This window comes from Ailuropoda melanoleuca, chromosome 1 (genome assembly GCF_002007445.2).
Source record: "Ailuropoda melanoleuca isolate Jingjing chromosome 1, ASM200744v2, whole genome shotgun sequence".
Classification (NCBI taxonomy): Eukaryota; Metazoa; Chordata; class Mammalia; order Carnivora; family Ursidae; genus Ailuropoda; species Ailuropoda melanoleuca.
In genome coordinates this window covers 50,002,909-50,022,139 of record NC_048218.1, presented here as the reverse complement: position 1 = coordinate 50,022,139, position 19,231 = coordinate 50,002,909, and the positions used below count along the sequence as shown (strand labels likewise).

Genomic DNA, 19,231 nt, shown 5'->3' with positions numbered 1-19,231 from the left:
GTAAAATGATAAAGCACAGGTTTCGTGAGGCTGGTATGTGGGCATGAGAAAGGACTGATGCTGTCACAAATGGGCTAGGACTGAGTTGATTTGGGCTTGGGAAAGAAAGATGGAAGAATCAAAAGGAAGGTGAGGACCTAGGTAATGTTGACAGGTTGATGAAATCCTAGACTGAGAAAGAACTAGCGTCTACTCCAAGTACTCTCACTGGTTTTAAACTTCAAAGTGAGAGATGGTGAGAGTTTTCATATAGAATTAAACATCGTCTAAGATTGACAGGAGCTGATCTGTAAAGAAAAAATTAAGAAAAATTAAGAAAGTGAAGAAAAAATTAAGACAGAAAATAAAAAAATTGAAAGTGATGAAATGGAATAAAAACAGTCTTTATTGAAGTCTAAAGGAAGCATCTGTTCGAGCTATTTTCTTACCAGGAAAGCCAGCATTCCATTTGGCTACTGAGAAGTCACGTAAGATTTACTTTTGTGAATTTACCACAGTATGGGCTTCACTTATCAAAATTACTGACCCAGAAAATTGACTTTGTCAATTTACTGAGAATGGAGGCTCCTGCCCAGTTGGAGTAGCTAAGCTCACAAAAGGCTAGTCAATGAACTAGAATGCCAACTGAATAATTTACAAGCCAGAAATAGAATGATTAAGAGAACTGGACTCTTAGATATCAGGTTATTCTGTGTACAGAAAGATATATGAAATTTGGATTACACTCAGAAGTTCTGTGTTCTCAAAATCAGAGAAATGGCAATAAGTGGTATGGAAAGATCTGCAAATAGAGTGTGAAGGTGCCCCGTCCCAGCCCTCCTCCTGACTCATGGCAGAAGGGCTCATCAATCATGGCACTCATCCCCGCTGAGGTCACAGCCTTATAGAACCTCCACTGCAATTCATTAGGACTTGGCAGGTAACGTGAATCCTATTTGCCATCTAGGTGGAGTGATTATAACGTTTAATGGCATCAGATTGTTGGCGTCCGTCTCTGTGCTAGGGAAGCCCTTGGGGCAGGAAACAGATGAGGCGTTTGTTTGGGTTACTCCTTCTTGCAGATATCAAAATTTACCTCTGAGGTTCCTGTATTTTCTATATTTCAGCATTCCATTCTCAACAAAGGTGTAGACCCTTGGTATTTTTTACATTGTGCCGATACGTCACCATCACCAACATGGCTACTCTGACATTTGCGGTCTGAGATTATTTCTACTCTTCAGCTCATTATTTTTCATAAAGGTCATAATTTGACTCTCAGAGAAACTACTCTTAATTCTACCCTTTCATCCTGACAACTTAGTTTTGAAGCATGTAATTTCTTTGACCCAAGAGATGGAAGAAAGGAATTTGTTGTTGCTCAGTATCTTTTATATGAGCAAAGCTTTTTTTTTACGTATTTTTTCCTCTGAACAACTTGCAGAGGTAAATATTCTTCTCATGTTTCAGATAAGGAAGTGAGGCGCTGACTACACTTGTCACTTGGCTGCGTTTGGCAGTTGAAGAGACCAGATTCTAACTTAATGTTTTCTGGATAACAGTACAGCACTATGTCCTAAACTGCATGTGCAGCTCTCTCTCATGCTGAGTCATGAAATGGTTTCTACTAAGTCAGATTATAGAGTGTATGCTAGAACATTCCTCATACAATATTATTAATTTTAACTATTAGTGGTAATAAAATAGTAACATTGATGATTTCAGTGACAGGGTACTGTTCTGGGTTCTTGAATCCCTGATCTCATTTGATTATTTCACCAACCCAATGAAGAAGCTACTGTTACTGTCCTGTTTTACAAAGGATGAACCTGAGGAAGAAAAAGGTGAAATAGCTTGCCTAAGATCCCAGTAGTACTCAATAGCAGAACCAATACTTTATTCCAGATTTTCCTAACTTCAAAACTCCAGTTGTGAGCCATCACCCAATATGCCTCTTTTGCCCTCTTTGCAAGATGTCATACACATTGTACTCGATAGAGTGTAACTACCTGTCCTCTGAAGGTCTTTTCAGTTCTGTAGTATAATGTATATCATGAAAAATGACTGACCCCCAATACAATTTTAACCAGAAGTTAAAAAACAATTTGAATTTGATCTGGTGATAAAAACATTAAATTCTAAAAATATTTATGCCCTATAAAAATATTTATACCTACACCTACCTAATAGGTCACCAAAAACCCAAGCAAATTCAGTTGAGACCTGCCAACTGATACCTAATGACTATTAAATCTGTTTTCCGGTATACTAGCTATATGTGGCTAATTTAAATGTAAATTTAAAATCATGAAAGTTTAATAAAATATTCCTCAGTCCCATTGAACATACTTTGAATGTTCAACAGCCACTTGTGTCTAATGGCTCCCATATTGACCTGTACAGATATAGAACATTTTCTATAGGTTTTCAGATATCGATTATTGATAGAATAGAAATAGCTATTCTCCAGTAGATAATTCTGTTGGGGAGAGCTTTCTTAAATCATCCCTGTAGGCTCTTATTGGAAGAAGCTAGGTCTTGATGCAAAAGACCTTTCCTTTTAATTTGATGACTTAATGGTCTTAGCGTGACCTGGATATTTGACAGTGATCTAGCACTGGAATCAGCAAGCTATGGCCTGTTTTTCTTGGTTTGTTTTTCTGTGAGCTAGGAATGATTTTACATTTTATATGTCTATATATTTAAATGAGTTTATAAGTACCTACATAATTTCCTTGATTTTTTTTTTTCATCTTGGCTTGGCTTGCAAAGCGTAAAATATTAACTATCTAGCCCTTTAAGAAAAAGATCACAAGCCCCAGATCTAGACACAGTAAGCATCTAAAGAATGTTAATTGAATGCGTGGATAATCGGGGATGACAGAAAAGTCTTTAAGAAGCATACAGCAGCTCAAGTAGTTCACATGACCTAGAAGGTAATGTTTCCTAGCTAGGAAGAAGGCATTTCACTTTTCTTTACTAAATGGATTTTCTTCTTTCAGTGATTGATGTCAGAGAAGGAGAGCAGTGTCTTAAGAGGAATTCTTTCAGGAACTCTGTATCCTCTAACTGCTCAGGGGGAACAGTAGCTGCCCTCCAGGAAGAAGTTTAGGGAAAGTTGCCGTCTTGGTCTGTTTCCTGCTGAATTACCTTGAAGCTGGAGCCCTGCTTCAGCAGGGGCGCTGACAAGCGATGGGAATCATGGTGACATGAGACACGCAGCAGGATCTTCAAGGATGTTCAAGGCGACTCTTCGTGGTCTCCCCACCTCTTCTCACCCACTCGCAGGACTGTGTATGTTTTGTTCTCCCTGGCATACTGGGGAGCTTTCTGTCAAGGGAGCCGAGAGGTTTTTACACGGATCTTCTTTTTAGTTTACCAAGAGAAGAACGGTGGTCTCAGATGTTCATTGTCCAGAGCGAAGTCCCCCTTCAGTGGCTTAGGTGGGAGTCACAGGGTGCCACTGGAGATTTCTCTCCTTTCCTCTGCAGTTGTTAGATATTGGAGAAATTTAAACAACTGTCATTATTTGTTTTTGAGTCATATTTCAATTAAATGTCTTCATGTGCACTTATCTGCTTCTAGTCAATTAAACAGATTGTAAATTTTATGATATTTCATAAATCCCTGCCGCTTAACTTTCAGTAAAACCTCAGTTTTAGTGTAGACGCAAGCATCAATTCTTTCTAATTGGAAAAAACATTGCTGTGACATTATGTTCTTATGGCACTTTATGTGTACTTCTGTCTCAGGGGTTATGCAAGATTGTTTGGTTCTATTTAGAGGACTGCCTTCTTTATTAGACTATTAATTCTTAGGGCCAGTGTCGATGTCTTCTTTCTTTTTGTGTTTCTGGGTACATAAACACATGCAATAAATATTTATTAAATGAAATAATAAATGGACATGCATTCTCACATGTTCTTTGAAATCAGTGACTTAATTTTACACATCTTTCTTTATTCCAAACTGAAGACTGACTATAAATATACAAAACATCAAATTAGATTCTATTCAGTTCTAACAGCTGAGGTTGTAAACAAATATTACACTTTTATTTTGGCACGATAGCTCTTCTACCTGAATCTTCTCCCTCTCTGTTTTTTCATTCTGTTGCCTCACTCACTCATTCGTTTTTAAAACATTTCATTCTCTCGACTCCCAGAGTGACTGTAAGTCATTGTCCAGTGGAATGATTCAGTTTTCTTCTATCTTCGGTTTCAAATACTCATCTTCTCCTGTTTATGAGCATGTTGACGACTATATTGTGAACTAATTTTTGCCTGTCTTAAGCATATTGCATTCTTTAAATTAGTAATGCTTCTATCATAGCATGGAGGACTGAGCTGTTTGTATATTCCTGTTACCATGGTGATATTCTGTAGCTGGACTTTATAAATAGTTGCATACTGAACATACAGAATATCTTTTTATTGTTTCTTTTGTAAATATAGTAATGCTAATCTTACAGAAGCAAACAGAATGCATAAATCTACAATACAGCATATGGCTTACCATCCTAGAAATAATCTATTTGATGATTTTAACTAGAAGATGTTTTAGATTTTGCTTGAAATTGTACCACTGCCTGAGTACTCAAGCTGTCAGAATTTCTGGATAATTAGATCTGAGTGAGTCCTCAGAGGAAGTCTAGGGTGTGATTGGTAAGATCACGTCCTTCTCTCTGACTTCAGTCAGATCAGAGCTAAGAAAAGGTGTCTATTGCCAGTCAGAGTTTTGTTTCATTTTGTCAAAGGTGTAAGGCGTCTTAACATTTCCTCAGCAATTATGCTGATAGAACATATTTTTCACCAAATATATAAAATTACAAACAAAATAAAGTTTTGCATTCAAAATGAAAATGTTCGCAGACTGACCTAGTATATGAACTGAGATTAATTCCTTAGGTCTTAACCGTTCCATTTTCTTGAAACTATATTTAAAATTTTAATGAATGGCCATGTAAAGAGAAATACAGGTGTGACCAGAGTTCAAAGGAATTATTCTTTTATCCTTTTTTATACATTCTCCTAATGTTGCCATCATCGGTTAAAATACATATTACTAATTAAAAACTTCATATATTACCTAAGTCTTGCTTTTCCCAGTAATAATGTGTGAGGAAAGGACCGATGGTATTCCTGACCCTGAGGAAAGAGTTCATGTGCACACATCAGTGTTTTTAGGGAAATGTTGCTCTTTTAATGTGACTTAGGTTCCAGCCACAGAGCTCAGGTCCATGTGGGAGTAATAAAGACAAAACTTACAATAAAAGTGAAATACAAAAATAACAGTAGACATTCAAGATATAGGGCATGGTTCTCAGCTACGGACAGGTCTACCTCCTGAAGGTATTCAGAAATATGTGCAGACATTTTGATTTTCAGTGACTGAGGGGTGGGAGAAACCTGTGGCATTTAGTGGCCTGAGATATGAGACCTGCAGCAAGCACCCAGAAAGAATTATTCTGCTCACATGCCAGCAGCCCTCACCTCTCCCACTGGATGGTACAGGTAGTCATGGCTGACAGTAAGCAATCCAAAGTCAACAGGTTCCTTTTGCCATTTAACTGCATTCTGTTTACTGACTTTCCGAGAGTTCTCTATGCAAAATAGTAGCATTTTTTTTTTTTATATTAGTATGGGATTAACTGAGGGAACATCTGCCTTGTCCCAGGGCTGTACGATGTTATAGGTGACTGCAAAGACATTGTTACAGATTCCTTTAAAACAGTTTGAATAATGGGTAATTTAGGAGAAGCAAGCACCTGAACACCGGTACCTCATTTGAGTCCACCTCCTGTAGTAGACTGGAGACGGACGCGGTGCCTTGCTGTACTAGCCCTTGCCCTTGTTTTCCTTCCCAGAGACCTACATAGTGCCTAACGCACAGCGTGCCACTGAGCAGAGGTGGGTTTTTTCCGTCTTGTTTTGTTTTAGCTGAATGATTGGTAGTGACACTTAAGAACAGTGCTCTTAAGGTCCCCAGAGTCCAGCCACCTGGCTTTATGTTCCACTTAATATATATGTGCCTTGCATTGGTTAGTTACCCCCCTGTGCCTCAGTGCCCTTGTCTGTGAAACCTTACTGAGAGTAGATGCGCTAATATAGATAAAGCCGTTGGAGCAGTGCTGGTACATAGTGGATGTTGAGTATGAGTTGTAATTAACATTATTTTGTAGGCTGTTATTTATGACGAGATACTGCTGTGCTTCTGAGAGTTAAATATCAGTATTTTTGAGATGTCTATGGAAAGTTTTATTTTCTTTTAGATCCTGTTAGCTATCATCATTTAGAAAGAACTGGACACCAAAACTGTGTTGGTTTGGCAAGCAGTTGGTGGTATTTCTTTGCTATATTAATATCTACATAGTTATGATATGGCATGGCCACAGTAAAATAATTTATAAAATCATCCTTGAGGTTTAAAACTCAAAGAAAATGCAGAATTGCCAACACGTCAGCTGAATAACAATTTTAAACACTAATTTAGATAAGCTTACAATAGTCTTGTTTTCCACATAAGTAAATGAAAACAATTAAGTAGTCTCTGAAGTACGGTGAAGAGCACAGTAACTAAATAGTAATTGTTCAAACCAGCTGTACCTGGTATTTTGCAAAGCAGTATGGGTTTCACATGAGGGCGTTTTTCAGCCACTGAAGTTTATTCCTTTAATCACCAGAATGTTCTTGTTTCTCAGCCATTTTTGTGGAAATATTTCTGAATTATATGTCACCCTTCCCTGACTTTTCAAAATTGACTATGCAGCTGAGTGAATCAAAGGACATAAGAAGCCACTACAATCAGCCTGACGTACTTCTTGAAGCTTACATTTGCTATGAGATTTCAGGGGAGGTTGCATGAAGAGGGGGGAGCCATACATTTAAATTATAATTGCATATAATACTTGGATCAGGATGCAAAATTCATATAGATGTTTAAAGTAAAATATAAACTTCAAAGAAATTTCAGGGCTGTGGATGCTGGTCACTGCCAGGGGCTTAGGTCCTCATAACAGGTCCTGCAGGAGGAAGCAGCTTAGCTCAGTGTAGTTAGCACTGTTTAACGTCTTAATGGAGCAGCATCTCTGGGGTTATTCCACTTGTGAGGCTGTTTGCACTTGTTTGAAGTTAATTTTATCAACCACCCGTCAAACCTTAGGGAAAGCAACTCTTCCTTCCACTAAGTAGTTCTCCAAGGTTAAGTTTCTAACCCTTTACCCATTCTTCGCTGCTTCTAATTTGTAGTATCTAAAAATTTCTGGAAGTTGTTAGTGGGATGTAAGCAATAATAATTTAAAATAGTGAACCTCATTGTACACAAATCAAATATCTGTATGCTTAGTGAGGTAACAAGGTGCCTTGCATTATGTTCTTATAGGAAAAAAATGCAGCAGAAATTTTCCCCCTCTTTAGAGGACTATTTTTGGGGTAGGGGGACTGGTTGGTTTTGTTTTGTTTCATTCCTGTATTTTAAGACTTCTAGAGTGGTTTTAGATTCACAGCAAAAGTGAGGGGAATGTACAGAGATTTCTCATATACCCCCTGTTCCCACACATGTGTAGTAGCTTCCCCCATGGTCAACATCCCCCATCAGAGGGGCACATTTGTTACAAATGATGAACCTACATTGATACAACATTAACATCCAGATTCCATGGTTTCCATTAGGGTTCACTTTTGGTGTTGTACGTGGCTATGGGATTGGACAAATGTCTGATGACACGTATCCACTATAATAGTATCATGCGGAGTATTTTCACTGCCCTAAAAATCCTCTGTGCTCTACCTTTTTTAGAATGTCATATAGTTGGAATCATACACAACGTACCTTCTCAGATTGGTTTCTTTCACTGAGTAATATACACGTAGAGTAGGTTTAGTTTTCTAAGACCACCAAACGGTCTTCCAAAGTGACTGTATTATTTTATATTCACACCAGCAATGAATAAGAGTTCCTGTTCCCCCACATCCCCTCCTGCATTTAGTGTTGTCATTGTTCGTGATTTGGGCCATCAGAGAAGTACAGAGTGGTATCTCATTGTTTTAACTTAAATTTCCCTGATGATATATGACGAGGAGCATCTTTCCATATATGCTTATTTGGCATCGGCATGCATATCTTTGGTGAAGTATCTATGAGGGTTTTTGACCCATTTTTTAATCCAGCTGTTTTCTTATTGTTGAGTTTTAATGTTTTGGGTTTTTTTTTTTTTGTATATTTCAGATAACGGTCCTTTACAGATGTGTCTTTTCCAAATATTGTCTCTTAGTTTGTAGCTTGTCTTTCTATTCTCTTGATGGTTTCTTTTACAGAGCAGAAAATTTTAATTTTAGTGATGTCTAACTTAACCGGTATTTCTCTCATGGATCATGCCTTTGGTGTTGTATCTAAAAAGTGATCACCAAACCCAAGGTCATCTTTATTTCTCCTGTATCTTCTGGGGTTTTATTAACTGTTGTGAAGGTACAAAGTCTTTGTCCAAATTTATTTATTTATTTATTTATTTATTTATTTATTTAGCATATGGATGTCCATTTGATTCAGCACCATTTGTTGAAAAGACTGTGTCTGCTCCACTGTATTACTTTTGCTCTTTTGTCACAGATTAGTTGACTGTTTTTATGTGGGTCTATTTCTGGGCTCTTTGTTATGGTCCACTTAAGTATTTGGCTATTCTTTTTTTTTTTTTTTTAAAGATTTTATTTATTTATTTGACAGAGATAGAGACAGCCAGTGAGAGAGGGAACACAAGCAGGGGGAGTGGGAGAGGAAGAAGCAGGCTCATAGCAGAGGAGCCTGATGTGGGGCTCGATCCCATAACACTGGGATCACGCCCTGAGCCGAAGGCAGACGCTTAACTGCTGTGCCACCCAGGCGCCCCTGGCTATTCTTTTGACAATTCCACAGAGCCTGGATTATTGTAGCTCTATAGTAGGTGTTGAAGTCAGGTAGTGTCAGTCCTCTAACTTTGTTCTTCTCCAATATCATGTTGGTTTATTCGTGGCCTTTTGTCTCAGTATAAACTTTAGAAGTTTGACAATACAAACAAAATAACTTGCCAGGATTATGATTGCAATTGCATTGAATCTGTAGATCAAATTGGGAGGACTTTTATCTTTTACTCTCAGTTTCTCCCTAAATTCCTACAGATTAAAGCTTCTGGAAGTGGGGCGGTAGATAAGCAGGGCATGATTCTATTGCCTTTACATCACGTTCCTCATATAAGTTTTGCTTATTATCTAAAAGAAAACAATGGTATGGGTATTCCAAAATAGGTAACATAAGTCATAATTGCATTTGGGCGTGTGCATGTGTGTGTGATGATTGTTTATGTAATGGATACCCTCAGAATAATATTCAGTATAGGCTATTCTATAAAAGACTCTTGGTTTTATGTTCACAAATTAACATGAGAAAGAACCAAGAGGATAGTTAGCAGCAAGGAAATGATACTTAAAATATTATATTTTAATGATAAAAGTTTTCTTAGTGTCCTTCATTAATTTTCCTGCACTTAGAGAAAAACGTTGACCTTCTAAGAGTCCTTCTCGTCATCCTTATAATTTGTGGATCTACCTTGTTCAGATATGAAAATTCATTAAGTAAAAATCTTGTTAGAAGTATTATAAAATTGACTTTGATTATCTCTGGGATTGTCAGTACTCCCATCTTATTAGTAATTGGAGAGGTTTTCTCTTGTCCTGTTTTTAATAATAGCCTGGCTGGGTTTGAGATCTTACCAAATGTTTTGCCATTTCCATAATAATGGATCTTATTAAAGGTTTTATAAAATTGCTCTTTAGAAGGTGTGGATAAAATGAAGAGTGACTAAAATAGAATGAATCCCCGATTATTATTGGTAATTGCTGAGCGTGCTGAAATGGGCTTTTGACTACTTTACTTCTTGGGCCTTTTCTCTCAGGATTTTCTGTTAAAATTGCAAATTCAGATTTCCCTATTCATTATGGCAGTCATTAGCATCCTATTCTGAATGCTAAAGAATTTTGTAAAGTTTGTCAGGGAAATAAAGAATAGCATTTATTCATTTCAGGAAGCAAAGGGCTAGGAAAAAATTGGTTAAGTATGTAGACATAAAAGAATCAGATGTGGTCTTTAAATTTCTAGAGCACCAGGATTCCAGTTTGTTAAAGGTGTACTCATCACTACCAGTATTAAAGAATTTAGAAGAAATTGTTAGTGAGACGAATATGCTGGTAATATAGGCAGGAGTTAAGGTGCTCGGCTTTTGTATTTTGAAAGGAGCTGAAATGAAAAAAAGATAATTTATTCTAAAGTTCTGAAAGCAAGTGTAATAGTAGAAAAAAATGAGAATTACCCAAAATCAAGATAAAGAATGAAATTATAAAAATCAAGCATTCTGTAATGTGAAAGGATAGTTCCATCCTCCCAACTCTTGTAGTTGCATTTATGTAAATGATTGTTTTATATGGTGCAGTAAATTCTATACAGTTAATTCCATGTCCATACCCTACTTCCTATACTTTACTAGTTAATTTTCCATAGCTTTTCATTTCTTTATTCTACCTTAATAGAGTAGACAGATAAAGAGGGAGTAACCAAGAAAGGACTCCATTTAAGGCAGTGGTGGAATGGACATGGTCTTTTAAAGTATCGCTTGATTACCATGCCTTCTTATTACACTAATTAGATTTTATTTATTCATTAGGAGGTTAAAACCAGAAGAACAGAGGTAAATTCTCTACCATAAAATAATGAAGAAAATAAATTTAAAAAGTTATTTACAACAATTATAACATAATAGAGGTTCACTGTCCTAATAAATAAAGGGCTCATTCCAATCAATGAGGGGTACATAAAAGAAAATAATATAGATAATGAGACAAAGAACATACAAAGCCAGTAAGCCAAAGAAGAAATACACATGGCAAAAAATATTTCATTTTTTTTCTAATTATTAAAGCAGTTCAAATTGAAACATCAGCATGTGCCACTGAAATGCCAATCAGCTATCGAAGTAAACAAAAAATCCAAAACTAGAAATACTTTATGCCTTTGAGGTTTGTGCAGTGGTAACCATCACACATAACTGGTAGAAGAATAAATTGTTTTTACCATCTGGACAGCAAAAGGTCTTATGCATATTCATAAATATTTACCTAGTGTAGTTATGAGCCTATTATCCTATGCCCAAAACATTCTGTGATTCTGCCCTTAAAAATTAAATGCATGTCAAGTATAGTCAAATAAAAAGTTTTTTTAATTAAATAAAGTCAAAGTCTCTACAAAAAAATTAAAATGTGTAAGACCAAAGACTTTTTTATGTTTTTACTTTATAATAGAAAAAGTTTGAGAATAGCCCAGTAGTTCATGGCAGGAAATAATTATGTAAATATTGGTATATCCATATCATTCACCCTTTAAAATTATATTCATGAAGACTATTTAATGGCAGCTAGAATTCTTTTGCTATAATACTGTTAGCCAATATAGAGTAGATTAAAAATGTGCATATGTGATTAGGAAACATCACCAATGGTTCTGTGTGCATGTTCTCAAAATCTCTTTGTATTTTCTTAAAATTCCAAGTTATGTGCAGTGAATTATGTTCTTTAAAATGAGAAAAAAAAAGTGGAACAGTGAAAATGCAATTGTGAAGGCATGAGGAGAAGTGCGCCAAAATCTATACAACCTATTATGGTGAACAGTTTGACAACATGCATACCTTAAACCTGTTAACCTCCTCTTTACTACTTTTGCTCTTATTATTTATTTCCATATTTAAGATGTTCTCCAGCTCAAGGTGAAAAAAATAAAAATGTTAAATTTTAGAAGTTTATGCTAATGATCAGAATAACAGCAAATAATCCAAATGACATTTTTGACTTTTGAATGCCATTGTAAGACTTTAGTCTAATTATTCTTTTAGATATTTGATTTTGTTTAGGCCTGATAGCAAGAGGAATTGTCTAGGACAAACTGAGAAATAAGGGTGGGAATCTTTTGTTTAAGGATATCTCTAACAGAATTATCTTTTGGTAGTGAAGATGAGCAAACTTTGGAACTTTGGAGATGTAATAGATCGCATTTTGTCACTTCTATATCAGAGGAGTCAATACTCCTACTTATATCATCCAAATAAAAATTAAATGTTTTGTAGCACCTTTTATTTCATATTTCATTTAATTTTCTTCACCCATAAAGTTTCCATGAAATGGATTAACCTTTTTTTAATTTACAGGTAACAATATTAACAGGTGGGTGATTTGTGCAAGACTGCGTGGCATTTTAAAGTTCTAGCTGAAATTCAAATATTATATTTAGAAAATATATGTGGATGAAGTCAGAGTATATGTTTAATTATATGGTTATTTTTTTAGTTATATGGTCATTTGTTTTTTGTAATCAGTTGGCTTTAGGACTTCAGTTTGACAGCCACACTTGAAATTCAAGTGTATCCCTATCAACAAAAATACCTAACTGTTATTATATAGGATTAAATAAGTGTTTTCCTACTCTTGTACTCAAGAAGTTTTATGTACGTGTATTAAATCTGCATTTCTATACAGAATGGAGATGGTTATGATTATGAGGAATATTGGACACATCAGTAAGAGGTAGTTAAGTTAGCATAGTTCAGTCTTAGAATTGAAACCCGAGGCAGAGAGTAAGTTCCAGGTTTGTTGTTTGTTGTTGCTATTTTCCCCAACAAATGCCTTTATCACACATCAGAAGTAGAGACCAGTAAATGGCCTGAGTGATCTTGGGATGGAGATTAGACCTGTAGAAGAAGACACAGGAGAAAGACCTGAGGGAAATGTCTGATTTTGGAATCTATTTGGAAAATAATATAAATTGGTAGACTAAAGATGACTGGCCACATGCCTTTGTCACAGCTCAGCTTTAGAGGCATTTGTCATTCCTATCTACGCAGGGGGAAATTCTGATACTGTAGAATCACAGTCCTTTAAAAGGCCATTAAATATTCAAATATTATATAGAGGTAGGGGTATAATTTAAAGGGGAAATAATTTTAGATCTACATTAAATCAATCTATTTGCTTCTCTTTATTTTCAGAAGGGAAAAAAGGGCCAACTTTCTATTCTCATTGAGTTGATAAATTTTGACATCATGAATTTTTAATGTCTCATCTAAGAATTTAATTATGAGCTGGGTGTGAAGCATTGTGTTAGGTGTCTTTTCTCCTTAGACTATCAAATAGGAAGGAAAAATGGTGATTATTCAAATATATTAAAAGTGGCCATTTGTGTAACCATCTACTAAAACTGCCTACTAAAAATGTTTACAGGGGCGCCTGGGTGGCACAGCGGTTAAGCATCTGCCTTCGGCTCAGGGCGTGATCCGGGCGTTATGGGATCGAGCCCCACATCAGGCTCCTCCGCTATGAGCCTGCTTCTTCCTCTCCCACTCCCCCTGCTTGTGTTCCCTCTCTCGCTGGCTGTCTCTATCTCTGTTGAATAAATAAATAAAACCTTTAAAAAATAAAAAAATAAAAAAATAAAAATGTTTACAAATGTTCATTGAATTTTGCCAGCAATGAAAGTTAATGCAAAGTTTCAGTACTCTTAATTACAGAATTCTTCACAGAGAGAGCGAAAGGTTCAGCAAAGAATAATGCATTATTAATCTAAAGGGCACTGTTAAATTATCTACTCTTATGTGGGGATTTTACTATATTTCAGGGGAACTCAGGAAAATAAATAAATCATGGTAAATTTAGTACACATAATTAATAAAAATGAAATGTTCTTTGTTTCTTCACATACAAATATATCCTCTATAAAAAAATACTTTAAGTCAACTTACAGATAGAGTAATGCTTCACGATGAATTAGTTTTTCAGGAGGATGGTGTATAATTACCTTGAGAGTACAGTATGAATTGTGCTTAAGCAAGATCTGCTTCCAGGTATATTCACAAAGCTGTTGAGTCTGTGCTTACCTGGAAGTTTCGAGAAGTTCAAGGTTATTGCTGCACCACACACACGGGTTTGGCTGTCTCTCCTGAGGGTTTTCCGTATACCCTTTCAGTATCTAATAGTTGACTCATTTCACATCAAATCTGTCCCTTTATTTAAACATATCAGGAATGTGGTAACTTTAAATATTAGTAATTAAAGCACAAGTCAAGGTCTAATAGTGATGGTGGGCTGTTGGCTGTGTCAGAATAATCTTTTTCAGGTAATGAAGGACGCAGGGAGAGAGTTGTGGAAGAAAAGTGCTCAGAGGGGCAGAGGTTTTATTCAGCAGTCTGCTTTGTGTGCGCCTCGCACGGAAAACTGTGTGTGCAAACAACTAAACAGATGAAGCGCTACGTATTCATCCTCTCTCTCTCCGTGTGTGTGTGTGTGTGCGTGCGTGCGTGTAGTTTGGAACAGGAACAGTGGATAGTTCTGTTTCTTGAGTCTGTTTTGTAAAGGACAATAACCAGATCAACAGAGCATTTTTATCAGGTGATGTTTCGTTAATTCTCAGAGAATGTAATTTATCCGAACAGGCATTGTGGAGAGTTAGAGATCCTGTGACAGCTCCCGATCTAAAATACTGTGATACTGTGATGCACATAGTTTACATCAGGAATTCTTTCTTATGTGTATGATCATTTTTGGATCATTTTTATTCCACAACGTTCAAATTCCTGACCGTGTGAGGCTCCATGGCTTTTTGGGTAGATCGTTATTTTATTAAGAATCACTGGCTGGGGGCGCCTGGGTGGCACAGCGGTTAAGCGTCTGCCTTCGGCTCAGGGCGTGATGGGATCGAGCCCCACATCAGGCTCCTCCGCTATGAGCCTGCTTCTTCCTCTCCCACTCCCCCTGCTTGTGTTCCCTCTCTCACTGGCTGTCTCTATCTCTGTCGAATAAATAAAGAAAATCTTTAATAAAAAAAAAAAATCACTGGCTGCATTAAAGTCAGTTTATTGTGACTACAGAGTTTCTCCTTTTTCTCTTCTAATTTAGTAACAATTGAGTTTTTGGGTTTTTTTTTTTTTTTTTTGCCTTATCGCAGGGTGAGAGATATAAAAAAGAATCATGGAATTACTAAAAAGAAGACAAGGTTCTTAAAATTGTCATGTAAAATTATGGGTAAATTTGTTGACCTATTTTAGTTATTTGGCACCCTTGAGAAGCAAAAGAATTGGTAGCTTAGCAATGTCATGACAATATTCAGGCATATCTGAGGTATTGTCTAGAAGATTTTGTGTAGCCACTCAAATTTATTTTTAAGAAGCCTCGGGTGCCTGGGAGGCTCAGTCAGTTAAGCATCGGTCTCATGGTTTCAGCTCAGGTCATGATCTCATGGGTCTTGAGATCAAGCCCTGCCTTGGCCTCCCTGCTCAGTGGGGAGTCGGTTTGAAGATTCTCTCCCTGTGCCCTGCCCCCACTCTCTGTCTCTCTGTCTCTCTCTCTCTCTGTAATACATACACAGACCTTTAAAAAAAAAAAAAAGCCTTTGCAGTGGGGACCATGACTCCCCTCTCCTAAAGTGTGGTCTGTGCATAGTGACTTCCTTGCAGAGAGTATAGTATGGACAGGGAGAGAAAAAGGAGTAACTTGACAGGGAAGAAACCTTGACAGATAGTACCTTAGCCGTGTAATCAATGTCAGCATCAACAATGATGAATCATATTGGTGTGGAACTTGATATGATGTGGTTTTAAAATATTACTTGACCTTTGTCTTCCTTCCAAAGCCCCATAGCCCTCGTCTAATCCTGAGAAAAACACCAAACACCAATTTTAGTTAATTAGAAAAAGCCTTACATAATGTAACCAAGTATGGATGTGAACACAAATCTATCACCCTCTCTCAGATAAAGACAGAATGACTAAATCTTTGTCACTGTTGCTACAGCTCGAATTAAATTGTCGATTGTTGACATTGACTGCTCTTATAAAGGTGAGTAATGTTAGGGGGAAACACTCTAAAAATACTAGTATTAGGAAACAGATGACTATCAAGGTATAGTGGGTATAAAAATCAAACCTAGATCTCCAAAAAGCTAGTAACTTAGTCTTGAAAAGGAAATTGCCTGATATTTCATAGCAGAATATTGTTTACCTTGGTAAGGCTATTTGATTAATTAGCATGGTTTTTATATGAAATCACAATCAGGTAATGTCACATTAAAAAAATATTCCAAAATAAAAAATGTTACATATATACAAATCAAAGTACTTGTTACTGGCTTTTCGATGCCATTTTATCTAGAAGACAAAGTAGAAAACCTTTAGTAGAAAAGAAAAGCATTTAGCTTGAGGATTTCTTTTCCATGTGAAGTCCTGGGGAAAAAACAATTTGGCTGTTTTTATTTTAAATACACATTTTTATTTTTTTAAACCCTGCCTGATTTAATTGGTTTGTACGAAAGTAGGCTATGCCCTGGATATATATTTTGTATAGAACAAAATGACTTCTAAGTTCTAGAATATACTATAAATCAAGGATTTAAGAAAATTTCATAGTATAGAAACCAAGAGCGATGGGCATTACTGCACTGTGTATTTCTGGTTTCCTCATAAAATGTGGACGAGCTTCTATGGGAAATGTTTGCATTTGATTGTTTTTAAACTATGCTTTTGCTCTTCTTTTTTCCTAGGCCTTGTCTGCAATATGTAGGAGAAACTTACCCCTTTATTCTTTACATAATACTGCCCTTGAGGAATAATGTGAGCACTTTCAATCTGTTAATCAGAATAAATTGAGTTTAACAGATGTTCAATGGCAGACACCTTCTCAAACCAAATGTCTTCCTTAAGAACTGAAAGGCATACACTTAACACATGAAATCAATATCCTCTTTCTCCTTCTCTATTCTAGTGCACTGACAGGCAAAATTCACCGGTCACGTCACCAGGATCTTCTCCCCTTGCACAGAGAAGAAAGCCACATCCAGATGCTCTCCAGATCCCACATCTAAGCCTGCCACCAGTACCTCCTCGCCTGGATCTAATCCAGAAAGGCATAGTTCGGTCTCCCTGTGGCAGCCCAACTGGTTCACCAAAGGTAAACTGATTTTATTAGAAACACAGATAATGTAAGTGACACTTATTGATTGCTCAGGTTCCTTTGAATTCCGTTACTTGCATTTCTTGTGCTCTTAATTGTTTATGAAGAACTTTGATGTGTTTCTCATTTTGTCTATGGTGAGCCCACTATCATGTTTTTGCTTTATTACTGTAGAAGTTACAAAATGATTCAGAGAGAGCATATGTCTGTAATATCTCCCTGGTTTGCAAAAATGCATAGAAGAGTAAATATAGTTATTCTGTAAAATGGATTTAAAAAGTCATTGTATGTATTAAAATGAATTGCATGCCCTTATCAAATGATATTTTACGCTCATTTTCATTGTGTCATGACAAGAAAAAATGTTATGGGAGTATATTTGCGTAACGGCTTACGATGTGATAAATTATCACCCATGTTTCAAGGTGACTCAGAAGAGGGAATTATTTGTAGAGTATTTTTATACCTAAAGGAATTAATTACAAAGAATTACAATATTTGCAAAGTAATTACATTACTCTTTAACATTAAAGACATAATTCTAGCAATGTAAATCTATGCCCATGGTTTGTTTTAATTTTGTGAGGACTTATTTTTCCAAATTTGATAAGGGCATATTTTGCTTTATTAATTATAAGACTGAAAAAGTTAATTCCATTGATAATATGCTTTAGAGTCTAAAATGAGTCAGAACCACAATATTTTAGTAGTATTTGATTATTCTCGATTACAGTAACTTGGTTTTAAAATCAGATTAAGATTTTTTAGGGTTGCATTTAGTTAGAATTATGTAAACATATAGCACATTCCTCTCTTCTGTAATATTTTCTAATCATAAAAGCGCAAAATCATTCATCAGATGAACCATGTAAATAAAAATAAAACCATGACAGTCTCATAGATTCAGTTCAGGTGCGTGTACCTGCATATTTCCAAATGGGAATTAGATTGATTTTTTTCATTTTAAGGATCCATACACATTCAGATAAGTTCTGCAAATAATGATGCTCTATTATTTATGATTTCCCACTATTCTGGTAATAACTGGTAAAACACAGAATCAGAGCAAATTTGCCCCTTATCAGTTGCTTTATGTTGCAGTAGCAAATACAAAAATGGCAGAACCAACACTTTCATTCTTTCAGAGATACTACAAATTAAGTTGCTCTTTCAAAAAGTAAAACAACAGCAACTTTGAGTTTCCTTTATCTCTCCTAAATTGTGTAAAGGTGCAAATAAATTAAGGACTAAATATTATTTTCAGTCAGTCAAAATCATCACATAATTTTGATATTCTGCTACTTTTTCTTGTACAGTCTTTATAGTCTTTAACATTCAGGTTTATGTATTCATTTACACAGAAAATTCTAATGAGATATATTTACATAAGCTTTTCATTAATTTTTTAAAATGTCATTAATTGATGATAAAAAGAAACATTAAAAGATGATGCAGGAATCTAATAAAATTCCACTATGGCTTAGAAAACAAAAGTGATAATAGACCAGTCTGGGAATCATTTTTTAAGTGTATGGTACAACTTCTAATTTATTTATTTTTTCCATGGTATCTCTTCAGTCTTCTCCTTGCATGGTGAGAAAACAAGATAAACCACTCCCAGCACCACCTCCTCCCTTAAGAGATCCTCCTCCACCTCCACCTGAGAGACCGCCCCCCATCCCACCTGACAATAGACTGAGTCGCCACTTCCATCACGCGGAAAGTGTGCCTTCCAGAGACCAGCCAATGCCTCTTGAAGCCTGGTGCCCTCGGGATGTGTTTGGAACTAATCAGTCGGTGGGATGTCGACCCTCAGGGGATGGCTCTCCAAAGCCCGGAATCACAGCAAGTTCAAACATAAATGGAAGGCACAGTAGAATGGGCTCTGACCCCGTGCTTCTGCGAAAACACAGACGCCATGATTTGCCTTTAGAAGGAGCCAAGGTAAGAAATAAAGCAGAAGCTAAACAATCTTCTCAAACTCTTCTGATAGGAGCTAGTATAATAGGTTGGGCAGTGGTTTTTTGTTTTTTGGGGGTTTTTTTTGTTTGTTTTGTTGTGTTGTTGTTTTTTTTTTTTGCCTCGTGTGGAACTTCCCTGAAGGTCTTTAATTATCTCCAAGTTATAAATAATCAGAAGCTCATTAAAACTTAAAAGAACTCAGGAAGAAGGTTCTAATTAATGATTTAATTTTAATGTGAAGACACTAGATAATTTGCGGTAGATTTATTTCACCTTCC

The 19,231-nt window shown here is 36.2% G+C and overlaps 1 protein-coding gene and 1 long non-coding RNA gene across 8 annotated transcripts in view; both read left to right on the top strand.

Moving 5' to 3' along the window:
* Nucleotides 1-19,231, top strand: part of CBLB (Cbl proto-oncogene B) — a 214,063-nt gene that overhangs the window by 138,609 nt on the left and 56,223 nt on the right. For all 7 annotated transcript variants that reach the window (XM_019796249.2, XM_011220820.3, XM_034657724.1 and 4 more), the window contains exons 11-12: nt 16,803-16,988; nt 18,570-18,935. In XM_019796249.2, coding sequence (XP_019651808.1) covers nt 16,803-16,988; nt 18,570-18,935 — 552 coding nt within the window. The remainder of the gene's footprint in view (nt 1-16,802; nt 16,989-18,569; nt 18,936-19,231) is intronic.
* LOC117801846 lies at nt 7-3,876 on the top strand. The gene is made up of 2 exons (XR_004624595.1): nt 7-919; nt 2,982-3,876. It is a non-coding gene; the product is annotated as an uncharacterized LOC117801846 (long non-coding RNA).